Below are 13080 nucleotides of genomic sequence, written 5' to 3' on the forward strand. Positions count from 1 at the left end.
ACAAATCTAATTTGAAATCGCTTTATTGTGTGGACCACAATGTTTCACTTGAGGGTATATTTACCCAGGCTTTGGCAAGGCTGCAAGACTAGTGCAAACAGTGTTTTGGTTGCTGCATGCTGCAGAATCCATGAGCATGAGCAGAGATGCAGATTTCTGGCCGATCTGGTGCTGCTGTTACCGCTGCCTTTGTAACAGTTATCGTACCGTTTTTATCCTCCATCTACAGGCTAAAATGTCGCCGGCCGCAGAGCTTGTTCCACTATATGTATGACATGCGACTTCCCTGTGGCATTGGAACTTCTGTTGCTAATGCTACCCAACTTATAGTGAATAGTTGAGTCTTCTTAATTATATTCAACCGAATTTCAGTAAATTTGTCAAGTAGAAGAGGAGGAATGCAATGCTGGGACAGTCTCCGGCATGATAAAAGCAATAGAAAAACACGTTCTGTTGTTCAGAACCTTTCTGTTTTCATTTTTGACAAGACAAGCAGAATTTCCTTTCTTTTGAAGGAAAGCCAGCTTCCTCCACTAGCAAGTTTTTCTATTATAGAAAAAAACTAAACCGGCAGAAGGAGTAAAATACTTAGACAGGTTATAAAAAAGGAAAAAAACACCTAGGCCAGAACACCTCAGAGCACAAGCGGCATACAACTCTACACCATCAACTGAAAAAATAAATGGCAGAATCCAACACAAGCCATTGTTGTTGAGTTTGTCAATTGTCATAAAGGCGACATTGAGGTTCTGATTTTACAAAATCATGTCATCGTTGTTGAGCTTGTCTAGTGACACATCTTTGACTCCACGACTATCATGTCGGCGTTGCCAATAATTCTTACCAAATCAAACCAAACCAAAGCAACAACATCTCACGGTGGACCTAAGCCTAAACCATCAAGCAACAAGACCTAGACTATGAAAGGACCAACACCCTAGAAGAAATTGTAACGTGTTAATGTTGTCAAGCTTAGCTGCATCTTAAACAGTAAAGTAGCTCTGACTTCATCTGGTAGCAACGAAAAATGAAAGTTGGTTGCTCACTTTTGAAGTTGGACTTAAGCATGGACAGATAAGAGAGTGGTCGGATACATAGAGGATCAATATCAGTGCATTGAAAAAAAATCTGTAAAAGAGTAAAATAGGGTGACAATAGCAATGTATAATATCTTTTGGGCAAGACGAGCATAATTTTTCTTTTGAGGCAAAGCCAGTTTCCTTGTCCACTAGCAAGTACTCCAGCTTTCGAAGTTGGGCTTAAGCCAGGGCATATAGAGAGAGTAGACGGATACAGAGAGGGTCAATGCCAGTGAATAGAAAAATCTGTAAAAATGCAAAATACAGTGACAATAGCAATTTATAAAAAATACTTATATAAAATGTGAAAGATGCCCCCATGCAGGATCGAACTACAGACCTTCAGTTTACAAGACTGACGCTCTACCACTGAGCTATAGGGGCTGCTTCTGATCAGTTTCTGCTCCTAACATAACCTCTCATCCCATCCATTCTTTATTTATTAAAAGGTAACATAGTTTTTTCTTCTCAACCTTAATATATGCTAAACAACCTATAAATGCTTACATTACATTTTAGGGCATATATAATATACAATAGAGGTAGAGTGCCAACTCCCCGTTGAGTAAAAAGTTTCCAAGATATGAATATACCCACTTATCTGAATCTTTGGATCATGCTAAAAGCATTTGTTGACAACCTTTTAAGAAGATACAATCTATGAAAATGCCTATAGAAAATAACACTTCAAGACATTAAAACTCATTTGAACAATAGTTTACTCTACATCTTCCTCCTTCTGAATAAGGAGTTTCCCTTCGGTGAATTCGCATGGCTTGATGGGTACAGCTAATTGCTTGCGCATTTTTCTTACAACAAATGTTTCAGTTTCTTCACATATTGTGACAACAGTTCCTTTCCGCCCTAGACGGCCAGTTCGGCCAGCTCTGTGGGCATAGTGTGTAGAGTCTGTTGGAAGGTCCAGATTAATCACAAGGTCACATTCTGGCACATCCAGTCCTCTGGCAGACAACTCGTTTGTAACTAGAACTCTGAATTCACCATCCTTGAACCTTTTCAGGACAGTTGACCTTGCAAGCTTTCCAAGATCTCCATGTAGCTCAGTAGCTTTCATCCCACGGGCCTCCAACTTAAATACAACATCCTTCAATGGCTTGGTGTTGTTCATAAATGCAATTACTGTCTGAGCCTCCAGAGCATGGATGCATCTCCTTAAAGTGTCAACTTTGTGTTGAGCCTTGGATGTACAATAGTAATGTTCCAAAGATGGTGGTAAGCTGTCAACTGCAGCTTGATTCACTGAATTTGATGGAGAGCTGGAGTTGGCATCTGTCTGGGACAGCACAGGTCTTGGAACAGTAATTGAATCAAGTGGAACAACACTCATAGCTCTAACAAGGACTGGATCGTGACCCCAACTCCTGGCTGCTCGTATAACTGAAAATGGTATCGTTGCAGAAACCAAGATAGTCTGGCGCTCAGACCGCCTTGCAAGAGGACCAAGAATATCTCTAGATGAAGTACCCGATTTCCTTCCTACATGTTCAAGTATTCTATGCATATCTTCACGATAATTGAAAGACAAAAGCTGGTCAACTTCATCCAGTACAAGAAAGCGACAACCATGGGTTTGTAGTTTGCCAGCTGCTGAAATTTCAGAAATACGACCAGGTGTTCCAACAACAATAATTGGCTTGTTCTTCTTCAATGCTTCTTCCTGCCTTGAACGATTAGCACCACCAACAAGTTGTTGGACAAGTCTCTTATCATTAGGGCCCAAAATCTTCTCCACCTCTCGCACTATCTGCATTCCTAATTCTCTTGAAGGAGCAACAATAACTGCATCCACACCTGATCTCTTATCGGAACTATCTTCTTCTGTAGGCCTCTTTAAGGGTCCTATTTCAGAAAGAATAGGGAGAAGGTAAGCAAGTGTTTTCCCTGCGCCAGTATATGATTGGATCACTGCATCATGCCTTTGTGAAATGATAGGAATAGCAGCAGACTGGACCTCAGTTGGAGCAGTCAGACCTTCCTTGTTCAACCTATCTATAAGCAAAGGTGGCAAACCGAGCTCTTCAAATGATTTTGCAGAAAAAAGAGATTCATCTATCTTCAGAGTCTTCTTCACTACTGCTGATTTCGGAAAGGCACTCTTTGCTGGTTTGGCATTAAATGAAGAAACTTTTGGTTTCATGTGAAGAGAAGAAGCTCTTGATGATGACTTTGGACCTCTAGTGTTTGCTGCTCTTTCTTTCTTACCATATTCAACTTTGCTTTGCACTTCAAGACTAGCTAGAGTTAGTGGACCACTCTTATGTTCCACAGCCTCAGTACCTCGCCAAGCGGTCTGGTGAAATCTTACTGCTCGTGGTAGTGAAAACATTCTGAATGGGAGGTGGTCACCAAGGACGAAGCATGACCGAGAAGATGCCAATGCAAGTACATGCCTATGAACTTGGCCAACAGTAAGCCGCATCTGTGCTCTACTCATCAATACCAGATTTACAGCAGCTAAATATTCTTCCTCTCAACTGATCTCACAAATTCACGAGGGGATGCTCTTGGCTGTGCAAATAATCAAACAATTGCATTATGCAAACTGCAGAATTCCCAACATGCACAGTAAAACAAAGAAAAGCACAAGAAATCTGTGGAGAATGGTGGCATCAGTCGTGTTTGACACGACTTCTAGTTCTAATGCACTTTCTACGTTCTGGCGGTAACAGATAAACCCAAAAGTGAGTTCTACATTCAGTGGTTGCTGGCTTGGCCTAGGCTTCAAAAAACTACACATCAGTTCAAATCACGGGTGATAACTAAAATTTTCATGCATCAACCCACAAATCCATAGAGGCCAGACCTGGATGGACATCATGGATTGGGGTATCCCCATCCCTCCCAGGACAAAAAAGCATTCCCAGATAACGGAGAAATGGACCCAAAAGAGGTCCACGCATCACCAACAAAAAGAAATCAATCCAAGTCCGGATGGATCTCCGCTCTAGACCAACTGGAAAGGATCGAGGACGGAACCGAGGAGGAGGAGTAGAAAGAGAGAGAGGGTTGCCTCACCTCCGGAAACCCGGGCGGCTAGCTGCACCTGCACCTGCGCGCGGGGCGGACGGATACGCCGCGCCGGAGAGGGAGGGGACGCGTGCCGGTAAGGTTTAGGGCTTAGCCTGAAGCCGCGGCGGCTGGCTGGTGTTCGTCTTTCCTCGTCTATCCGGTTATCGTTATGGTCCCCACATGTCATTCTCACCAGCGTGGGCTTGTTATCGGAGCGTGGCGCCCTGAAAGGCTGAAACTGCAAGGAATGGAGACGGCCCAGCTGCCGGCCCGGCCCAATAACTGTGGCCGGCAGGCGGCAGCATACGGGGTTACCACGGCGGCGGCGGCAACCGGGGATGCGGTGGACGAGCGCCGGAGTTCACCCGCGCCGGCGCCGGCGCCGGCGCCAGCCGCTGGTCGACGAAGCGCGTCGATGGCGTCGTCAGCCTCGCGAGGAAACGAAGACTCAGTATTTTGCAATGGTCTACTCGAATGCAACAAACTGTTGAATAACGAATGGGCATCCCCTTAGAACGTGCATGTACAACGCACATATATTTACACACACTAGTGCTAGTGCTAGTGTGCTAGTACCTTGGACATGGTACATCACATGAGCATTGAGCAGTGCACAACTGCACCCTTTTTCTAGTCCATGGCATCATCCAATTCTACCTCAAATCTGAGAATGCAACACGCCCACAAAAGCAACCACAATATTAAGTGCATTTTGTACATGATGAAGTTCTTTGGCTTAATCTAAATAAAGGATTATGAGATGCTATTGATCTTAAAAGAATATATCAACAGATGGATCAGACTCAGATAGGCTGCCTTCAAAGTTAACCTTACAGCTACCAGGAAATTGCAACCCAGCTTGCTCGCAGATCTGCCTTGTGACCTGAGGACATGACCGAACATCTAGGTGCTCAAGGGCCTTGCATGATTCAATCACATTGCTGACTCCTGCAACTGTGAGCCCAATACAGCTACTGACCTTTAGAAGTCTCAGTTCAGATTGAAATCCATTTGTATTCATATCCTGAAATGCTGCATCTGTAATTTGGTCGCAGCATCCCACATCAATAGCGACGAGAAGTTTGCAGTTAGAGAATAGACTTCTCAGCGAGGAGTCTGTTATCTTCAAGCACCAATCCATTCTTAAGCACTTTAGGCTGCTACAGCAGGCAAGAGACAATGCTTTTATGGATTCATCAGTAATATCATGACATCCACCAATGACGAGAGTCTCTAGGTTATGGCAGAAGTTAGCTAGTGCATGGATGGACTTATCGGTCACTTTGTTGCAATCCAACAATTTTAATGATACCAATGACGACGAAGAAGCCTCCGCGAATCTACAGACTCCAGCATCTCCAACTTTGTTACATTTGCTTATGTCTAGTGACCTCATCTTGCGACAACCATCAGCTAGACCTGAGATCCCTGCATCTGTTATGTTGTTACATCCTGCAGCCCCAAGATCTTCCAAGTGTAAGCAACTTTTTGATAGAGCAGTCAACAAATTATCAGTTATTAATCGGCAACCAGCGATGACCAGCTTCCTCAAGTTTTCGCACCCCAGTGCAACTGCCTTTAAACCTTTATCAGTAAGCTTTCTGCAGTGGGAAACATCTAAGGATTGTAGAGAGGACAGTCTTTCTCCTATTTTCACCATTCCAACATCAGTTATACCTATGAAATGCAAGAGCAATGCAAACATCAATGGGTTTATCATCGTATGGAAAACAAAAGTAGTTTCAGACCCAAGCAGAGTTTGCTTGTTTTTAATAGAACACAACGAAGTCGCCATTATAACTACAACCAATGAATGTGTAGTTCATCAAATGCAATGCCAAAATCTCAAACCTTAACTATGAATTAATCGCAATTTTGACCATTCTTCTAGGTTCAAGAAAACATAAAAACCAAAGGCTTCAATCCATTCTCTAAATTATATGCCTAAAGCCAAAAAGAGACACTGAAAATATGTTGGTTTCGCTTCTAGTATCAATGTATGGCACAGAAAAATATCATATATTAACTACATCACAGTCTCTGAGAGAACATGAAAAAGGCCAGATTCTTAAATGCACAATATTGTTATACAAAATCACATCCAGTGGGGAATTATCTAGCACTCAGCTTTCCCTAGTCAAATTATTCAAATAGGATGAAAACTAGAGAAAACAGAGATAATCATCAATGCTGCTTAACCTTTATCAGAAGTTCAGGTTATTTATCAAGAATTGAACCGACAAGACTAACAAAATATTGAACATAAACTCCGGCTGTAAAATAGTTAAAGTGGCGTTCCTCTTCACAATGTCCATTCTTCGTCCAACAAAAGCAAGGATCATCAGTTAATATTTAGAGGTTTATAAATATGTAGTAAATACTTTTTTTGTGTGTCTGTTCCTACGCATGCAAACAGTTTCTGAATTCACAAAATTGAAATGATACGGCAACAAGCAAGACATCAGCACAGGGGGATAAGAGAAGAGAATGAAATCCAGGAACAAATGCAGTCAGGTTGAGAAGACAGAACATGTCGATCTCAATTCAAGCTTAGCAGAGCGAATAAAAATGAACAAAAAAAAATCACCTTTCTGCCATCTTTACAGAAAATCAGGAAGCAATAAAATCCCATTCGGTAGCCTTTTCTAATCCGAATTCCCAATTGCTAATTGAGAAAGAAAGATCCGCGCATACAGCCGGCTCCAGAGGAGAAAGTCGCACCTTTGCAATTCTGCAGGGCGAGGACACGCAGATTGCGGAAGCCCCCGGCGACGACGTCAAGGTCGTTGTCGACGACGCCAGGGTAGAACGAGCGGGACGGCGACTGCGAGAGATCCAGCTCGCGGATCCCCGAGAAACGCGCGGCGAGGCGGCGTAACATGGCCGGGCCGGCACGCGCGCGCAGGCGCCGCCGATCGGAGCTCTGGATCCGTAGCCAGCGGCGGCACACGAGCCCGAACGCGTCGCGCTCCGCCTCGGGCCCCAGACGCGCGAGCACCGCACGGAGCATGTCATCGGTGAGTACATCGTTGATGAGGGCGCCGCCGGAGCCGCTCGACGACGCCGCCGACATGGGATGAGCTAGGAGTGGAGACTGGACAGCTTATGCGGCTGCCTCGTCTGCCCCTTCCCTTCTCTCCTCTCGTCCCCAGCTTATTACTGTGTAGGTTTTGGTAAATTTATCATTGGTTTTTTCTAAATTATAAGGATTCCATTCTAATAATAGTTTTAGACTTTTAGTAGTATTTTTTAACTTTTTAATGGTAGTTTTGCAATAACGTTTAAACCAACGATAAATTTATAATTATCCTAAAAGAAAATCAATTATCCTGGCAACAACGATTTAAATAATCTTTAATCTAAATCCGTGGTCACATGAGGGATCACATTTTTTTTTGAGGGATGGAGTAACCAACTGAAGTAACATGGAAATGGTAGTGGATATACTTGCTGCTGTTTTAACCGATTTTGATTGTTATTCCGATTTAGCGTGGGTTCATGCATCTTTCTGCATAGGCTAATCTCTCTTGTTTAGGCTAAGTTTGGACCGCTTACGGGTATGAGTGCAACTATTTGGTTGCACGTATCGGTTTAGCCCGAGTAGGATGAAATTGTGTTTGGTTGCTTTTATGAGAAATATGATTAAGAGGAGATTTTTTTTTGGGTTGATCACATATACCATATGTATGGTTACTTATTTTTTTGGTTGAGATAACCAATTTATAAAGGAAAATTCTTATGACAAAATTACATATATAAAATGACATTAGTGAACATATGATTGAATTAAATTGATGTATCTTTTTATCACATACACAGTCAAAACCAATGGTAAAGAAGTCAATGAGCAAAATTACTCTAGCATCAATTACTCTACTTTATACATAGAACATGATAATTTTTAACAACAAATCAGTGAAAAATAAAAAGGAAAAGATAAGAGCTTTTGTCGTATCGCCTCGTAAATGATGATGGCCACAAGCCAAGCGGCGGCGGCAACAACAACACAGTAGAAGGAGAAGGCAAGCTCAAGATTGTGAATCTAGGGCTAGCGCCCCTGGATTTGGTATGAGATAGCTCGAGCATCAGCAAGAAAGGAGCAGAGGTAGGAGTGATGAAATGGACTAATTCCTCCTTTTGCCTAGGGAATGAAAAAGGGGGTGAGGGGACATGCATTGCTTGCATCCGCCACCGATGCACCCGCAAAACCACCTCTACACCCATGCCTGCACGATGCTAGCCTGGCTACCATGCAAAGCTCGACCTACGCGTTCCTTGCGGGCTTGACTGTGGGGTGATTTTTACACTAGCGGAGCTTGTCTCGAATAGGCATGTAGCCAACCACGCAAGCACTCACCTACACACGGTGTGTGGCAGGTCATGCACACAATGTGAGCCATGCCTTGTGTAGGCAACCAAATAACCCAGTAACAATCCTCTCTTTCATAATAAAAAATAGTAGTATATTTTCATGATTTGTAACTGACATTATCAAATCTAAATATATTTTTTGATATTATACATTGAGAAAATTCTTTACGTGCTATTAGAACTCGGAAGTCAACCAGCTTCAACATTTGGCACATGAAAAGATACAACTTAAGATTAATTCTTTATATTAAAGTATATGTCGCACATTATAGAAGCTACAAGTACACGGTACATATAACATAAGCATAAATACTTTCACAAATCATTTGACCTTGTTGAAGTGCACTGCTAATGGCTCATCTGTTTCAACTAGTAACATCCTATCCTTCATGCCATGAAATCCTAGGTTTTTGCAATGCTCCCCTAGGGTACTGCATGACAGTATCTTGTACCCCATTTTGATGTCATCACTATACCTCTCAATGCGGAACACCTTAGCTGATGCTGGGTAGTTAGGATCTATATCTGCGTTGGCCACGACATACTGCAGCTTAGATGTTGACGACAACTATGACAGTGGTAACACCGGTTGAAAACTAGAGATGTACCAAGTCGAGGGGCGCATGCATGACCACATGATGCCCACAAAATCGATCTCAACATCGGTTGACAAGGGAGCCACAGCACCAACGCTTGAATTCTGCAATATTGTGAATCTCACTTTTGTGCCCTGTAGAGCCTCCTCATTCTTATGAGACACAAAATGTTCACATCGTGTATTTTCAGCATACATTATGGTGAGGGCACCCCCACCAAACTTATGTCCTACTGGAAAGATGTAATATTCATTTTCATTGCTTAGCTCCTTGCCTACCGAGTCATACACTAGTTCTATTGCATTGCAAACAATGCAAGGGGCGAAGATGGCGATGAGCGGCAGGAGGAGGAGGAGATACTTCATGGCTAAATGTTTTTGGTATGAGTAGTGCAAAGGCCTCAAGGGCTTAGCTTTATATAGACAGTGATACAAATAGTTTCCAACATTTATTTACTATCCACATAAATGCAATGCAACCTTACTCTTGCATGCAGGAACATTTAAAAGGCATATCTATCTGTGGCACATAAATGAAAATCCTTTTGGCCATAATAAATGAGTAATATTTTTTGACATGCAACAAATGAAAAAACTTTTTGGCACATAATAAATAAAAAAAACTTAAGAACAAGCTAATATGAAACCATTGCGGTAATTTCATTAAGTACAGCCAAAGAAAAAAAAAGATGGCATGACAAACCCTGCCACCTTGGGACAACAAATTCTAGACCGCAGCATGATTATCAAGCACACTCTAGAACAATACCATCAAGAAGGAAGTAACTTTTGTTCATTTTTGTTGTTCGAATCAAACGAATGTGTCATTATGGATTTTCATCCACAATAGTCTATGACATAACACATTCACCAAAGAAACAACAAACAATTGTAAATGTCGTTAAACTAGCCAAGGGTTTCACCCTAGGGTCAACCATCAACATTGTTGGAGGTGGACCACCGTCCATCTGTTGGAGTTGAGCCAAGAAAATTCTAAAGGTGCAAAACCAAGAAAGCGTGAATGATGGTGAGGGTCACGATGTGTGGCGAATACTGAGATGACGCAGAAGTATAAATATATGGCAAATGCTATAAGCCACGATAGCCTAAAGGAGATTGTTTGGCATAAGGAGGATAAGCATCGAAAGGCCAAGACCCACCAAGGGCAGCCCACCTAAAGGCCCATTATGGCCCAATAGCGCTATGACAGTGAAGAAGACATATATACCCATGTACGTGTCCATGTCATGGAAGTATGTTGTAAAATTATGTGTAAGCCAAACACTATGGTTATAAATAGATCTCCAAAGGAGTAATAAGCAAGGTTTTCTAAGAAAAGATATCCTGAAAAATCCTATCTTTGTATACACTCGAGAAGACCACTATTCGTTTTGACAACAATTCTATCATACAATTGTCCACAAGATATCAGGGTTAACATAATATTTCATTCAAAATAACGAAAAGTAATGCACACTACCTTTATGCAATTTTTTATGTAAACAAAGTCAGATAGAATGTAGTAGTATGCAATGTACAATGATGAAAAGGTTTTGCCAGGTGTGTAACTGCCATGTAATGCAAGATGAAAACACAATACCAAAACTTGATTGGAACTATGGTAGGGTCAAACCCTATCTACTGCAATCCCCTTGCTATGGCAAAGCTGAAAAAAGATAAACCAAAAGAAAAAACTAAAAAATAGTCTGAATAAAAGACTGAAAGTCGAAGAAGAAAAATATGCTCAAGTAGTTCTTTTTAGAAAAAGGCCTAAGCCCTACTTTTCATTAAAGCCAAAGAGGAGTTAACACAGGGGACCCTGGATTACCGATTTTACAAAACACACGCATATAAATATGCTTAAGTAGTGCCAAAGGTGTAACTCTGAGTTAAGGAACGCACTAGAGAAAAATGAAAAGGCTGGAAAATCACGTTAGACTAGTGCCAAACTGCCATTGTGTTAGACCAGATGGCAAATAGATATACTATAAGATCAAAATCGAAATGCAAATAAAAGTATATCCTCAAGTATAAAAGTTGCATACACATAAGCCTATCTAAATTTGGATTTTTAGTTATTCTTATATAATACACATATAGGGAAAACATCAGTAATATAGTGCGGAGTGGTGGGTGTATGATTACACTCACCAAGATTTAAATGTCGATACAGGTTAGCAACAAGAACCCGGTTTTATAACGATACGTACAAAGGTAGAGTCAAATATAATTTCTTCATTAATATAATAAAATATTTTTTATTATGCTAGCTTTTTTAATCCATCTTCATACAAGAAAGTTTCCTTTAATAAATCCTAAGAGTCAATTTTAAGCCGTTGTCATGCATGACAATGACTTTTTTCTCTCCTTTCCTCTCTTTCCTCCACGTCACTAAATTTGCTTATGTGATGATTGATAGAATCAACTAATAAGCGCGCCTTTGTACAGGCCAAAGATAGTATGGAGTATATATGTTAAGCAGTGTTGCTCTAATCGCTTGATAGGTAAGATGAAGCACTGTAAAAGAGTTATTCATTAGTACACACGAGTCAGTCACAAAATGTGCACCTTGCACTATGATGTCAACCGCGCGGATAGCTAATTTATCCACTGTTAGTATCTTGTATTAGAATAGTTAATTTTCATGGCGGAAGATGCAATATGTTTCGTTGTTAATATACGCTCGCCGTCGAGAGAAGAATTAAGATATTTTCATTCAGCAAAACCAAGTTCCTTGGTTCATCATCAATCCTACAAACAGTACGCGCGTAGAGCTTGTACAATTGCAAGAACTCACACATGCATCTGCCAAATCACAAGAGGAAGGAACGCGCTCTCATAAAAAATTGGTGGAGCAGTTCAGGTCTACGTACGTACGTTCCAACAAGAGGTTGCCGTGTAGTAGCCCATACACTTCGCTTCTGTCATAGTGCCACAAGGTAGAGGCGGCTGGCGGCCGGCCGCCGGCTGGCCTCGCCCTCGTGGGTGCACCGTGCTATGTATGCATTACAGTTCTGAGATCACCTGCTGCATGTACTTGCAGCATCTCTGGTAGCTCACGAACCCCATGAACCAAAACTCGAAACCGTCTACGGTAGCCACGTGTATGTACTTCTGCTCCGGCTTGTCGGCGTTCTCGCTCGGCCGCACCCTCTTGATCCTCCTCAGGGGGACCACCACCTTGTATGGCACCCGGGCGACGACGTCTCCGGCCGGGGAGGTGACGGCGAGTGACCGGTCGCTGCGGAAGGCGATCTTCCGGTTGGAGACGAAGAGCATCCCGGCGATGGGGCCGCCGGTGGTGTAGAGGTAGCACTGGAGGGCCTTCACCAGCCGCTCGCCCTTCTCTGCCGAGAAGGCCTGCCGGAACACGCGCTCCACGCCGCCGGCCTGCAGGATCCTGGCGCCCAGGCTCAGCTTCCCTCTCACCGTCTCTGACAGCTTCGGCCCCAAGGTCACTGCACACACGCATGGCGAAACAGAGCATCGGTTAGCACGTACTCACGCACTGTTTTGGTTCAATTGCTCAAAGCCGAAAACTTTCACGATGCATGCATGGTAACTCACCATGATCCCTGAAGCTCTGAGCCCGTCTGCCCAGCTTGTTCACCCAGTGGATCACCTGGAGCTTACTGCCTGCGGAACACGAGTTTCAAACCTTAATGAGCATCAGGTACGTGCAGTCGTCGTGGCCGTAAACGCAATGATCTTGGGAGATCAAAGCAGGCAAAACGTACCGTGTTTGTAGCCGAACGACGTATAAGGGCTCGGGTGCGTCAACGAGACGGCGAGGCGATCGGCGCCGTCGACCTTCTTGGCGCCGTCCCTCGTCGTCGCCTCCTCGATGGCGTACGCCTTGGAGGTGACGGGCACTCCGACCACATGGGCGCCGCTGGACTTCGTCATGGTGGTGGCTCTCTCCCTCTCTCTCTCCGGCACGCTTCCTTAGCCTGTAAGCTCTAACGCGGGCCGGGCTCGAGAGAGAGAAAGAGCGCGACTCAATCG

At 43.1% G+C, this 13080-nt stretch overlaps 4 protein-coding genes and 1 non-coding gene across 5 annotated transcripts; all 5 read right to left on the reverse strand.

Moving 5' to 3' along the window:
* Positions 1-1387: 1387 nt before the first annotated feature.
* On the reverse strand, positions 1388-4261 carry LOC102702724 (DEAD-box ATP-dependent RNA helicase 47A). Its single transcript, XM_006647510.3, has 2 exons — positions 4116-4261; positions 1388-3608 (listed from the first exon to the last, which is right to left on the reverse strand). The coding sequence occupies exon 2, from the start codon at positions 3532-3534 to the stop codon at positions 1798-1800; it is 1737 nt and encodes a 578-aa protein (XP_006647573.1). The 5' UTR covers positions 3535-3608; positions 4116-4261; the 3' UTR covers positions 1388-1797.
* On the reverse strand, positions 1392-1463 carry TRNAT-UGU. Its single transcript has one exon. It is a non-coding gene; the product is annotated as a tRNA-Thr (tRNA).
* Positions 4262-4579: 318 nt separating the features above from the next.
* LOC102719652 (F-box/LRR-repeat protein 2) lies at positions 4580-7256 on the reverse strand. Its single transcript, XM_040520866.1, has 2 exons — positions 6831-7256; positions 4580-5786 (listed from the first exon to the last, which is right to left on the reverse strand). Exons 1-2 carry the CDS (start codon positions 7180-7182, stop codon positions 4882-4884), a joined length of 1257 nt encoding a protein of 418 aa, XP_040376800.1. The 5' UTR covers positions 7183-7256; the 3' UTR covers positions 4580-4881.
* A 1546-nt stretch (positions 7257-8802) lies between these two features.
* LOC102719933 (trypsin inhibitor BvTI-like) lies at positions 8803-9441 on the reverse strand. The gene is made up of 2 exons (XM_006648805.1): positions 9202-9441; positions 8803-9048 (listed from the first exon to the last, which is right to left on the reverse strand). Exons 1-2 carry the CDS (start codon positions 9439-9441, stop codon positions 8803-8805), a joined length of 486 nt encoding a protein of 161 aa, XP_006648868.1.
* Positions 9442-11771: 2330 nt separating this feature from the next.
* On the reverse strand, positions 11772-13080 carry LOC102703006 (GEM-like protein 4). The gene is made up of 3 exons (XM_006647511.2): positions 12813-13080; positions 12643-12711; positions 11772-12533 (listed from the first exon to the last, which is right to left on the reverse strand). The coding sequence occupies exons 1-3, from the start codon at positions 12979-12981 to the stop codon at positions 12082-12084; spliced, it is 690 nt and encodes a 229-aa protein (XP_006647574.1). The 5' UTR covers positions 12982-13080; the 3' UTR covers positions 11772-12081.

The sequence above is a fragment of the Oryza brachyantha genome, chromosome 2 (genome assembly GCF_000231095.2).
Source record: "Oryza brachyantha chromosome 2, ObraRS2, whole genome shotgun sequence".
NCBI lineage: Eukaryota > Viridiplantae > Streptophyta > Magnoliopsida > Poales > Poaceae > Oryza > Oryza brachyantha.

Bases quoted from the DNA above. Each gene is read 5' to 3' on its own strand.
- LOC102702724 (XM_006647510.3), bottom strand. From the start codon at position 3,534: ATGAGTAGAGCACAGATGCGGCTTACTGTTGGCCAAGTTCATAGGCAT.
- LOC102719652 (XM_040520866.1), bottom strand. From the start codon at position 7,182: ATGTCGGCGGCGTCGTCGAGCGGCTCCGGCGGCGCCCTCATCAACGAT. The intron at 5,787-6,830 runs GTGCGACTTTCT...TGCATTTCATAG, and splicing joins CGCCCTGCAGAATTGCAAAG to GTATAACTGATGTTGGAATG.
- LOC102719933 (XM_006648805.1), bottom strand. From the start codon at position 9,441: ATGAAGTATCTCCTCCTCCTCCTGCCGCTCATCGCCATCTTCGCCCCT. The intron at 9,049-9,201 runs GTGAGATTCACA...CCACTGTCATAG, and splicing joins AGGCTCTACAGGGCACAAAA to TTGTCGTCAACATCTAAGCT.
- LOC102703006 (XM_006647511.2), bottom strand. From the start codon at position 12,981: ATGACGAAGTCCAGCGGCGCCCATGTGGTCGGAGTGCCCGTCACCTCC. The intron at 12,712-12,812 runs GTACGTTTTGCC...CGTGTTCCGCAG, and splicing joins GTCGTTCGGCTACAAACACG to GCAGTAAGCTCCAGGTGATC. The intron at 12,534-12,642 runs GTGAGTTACCAT...GCGTGTGTGCAG, and splicing joins TCAGAGCTTCAGGGATCATG to TGACCTTGGGGCCGAAGCTG.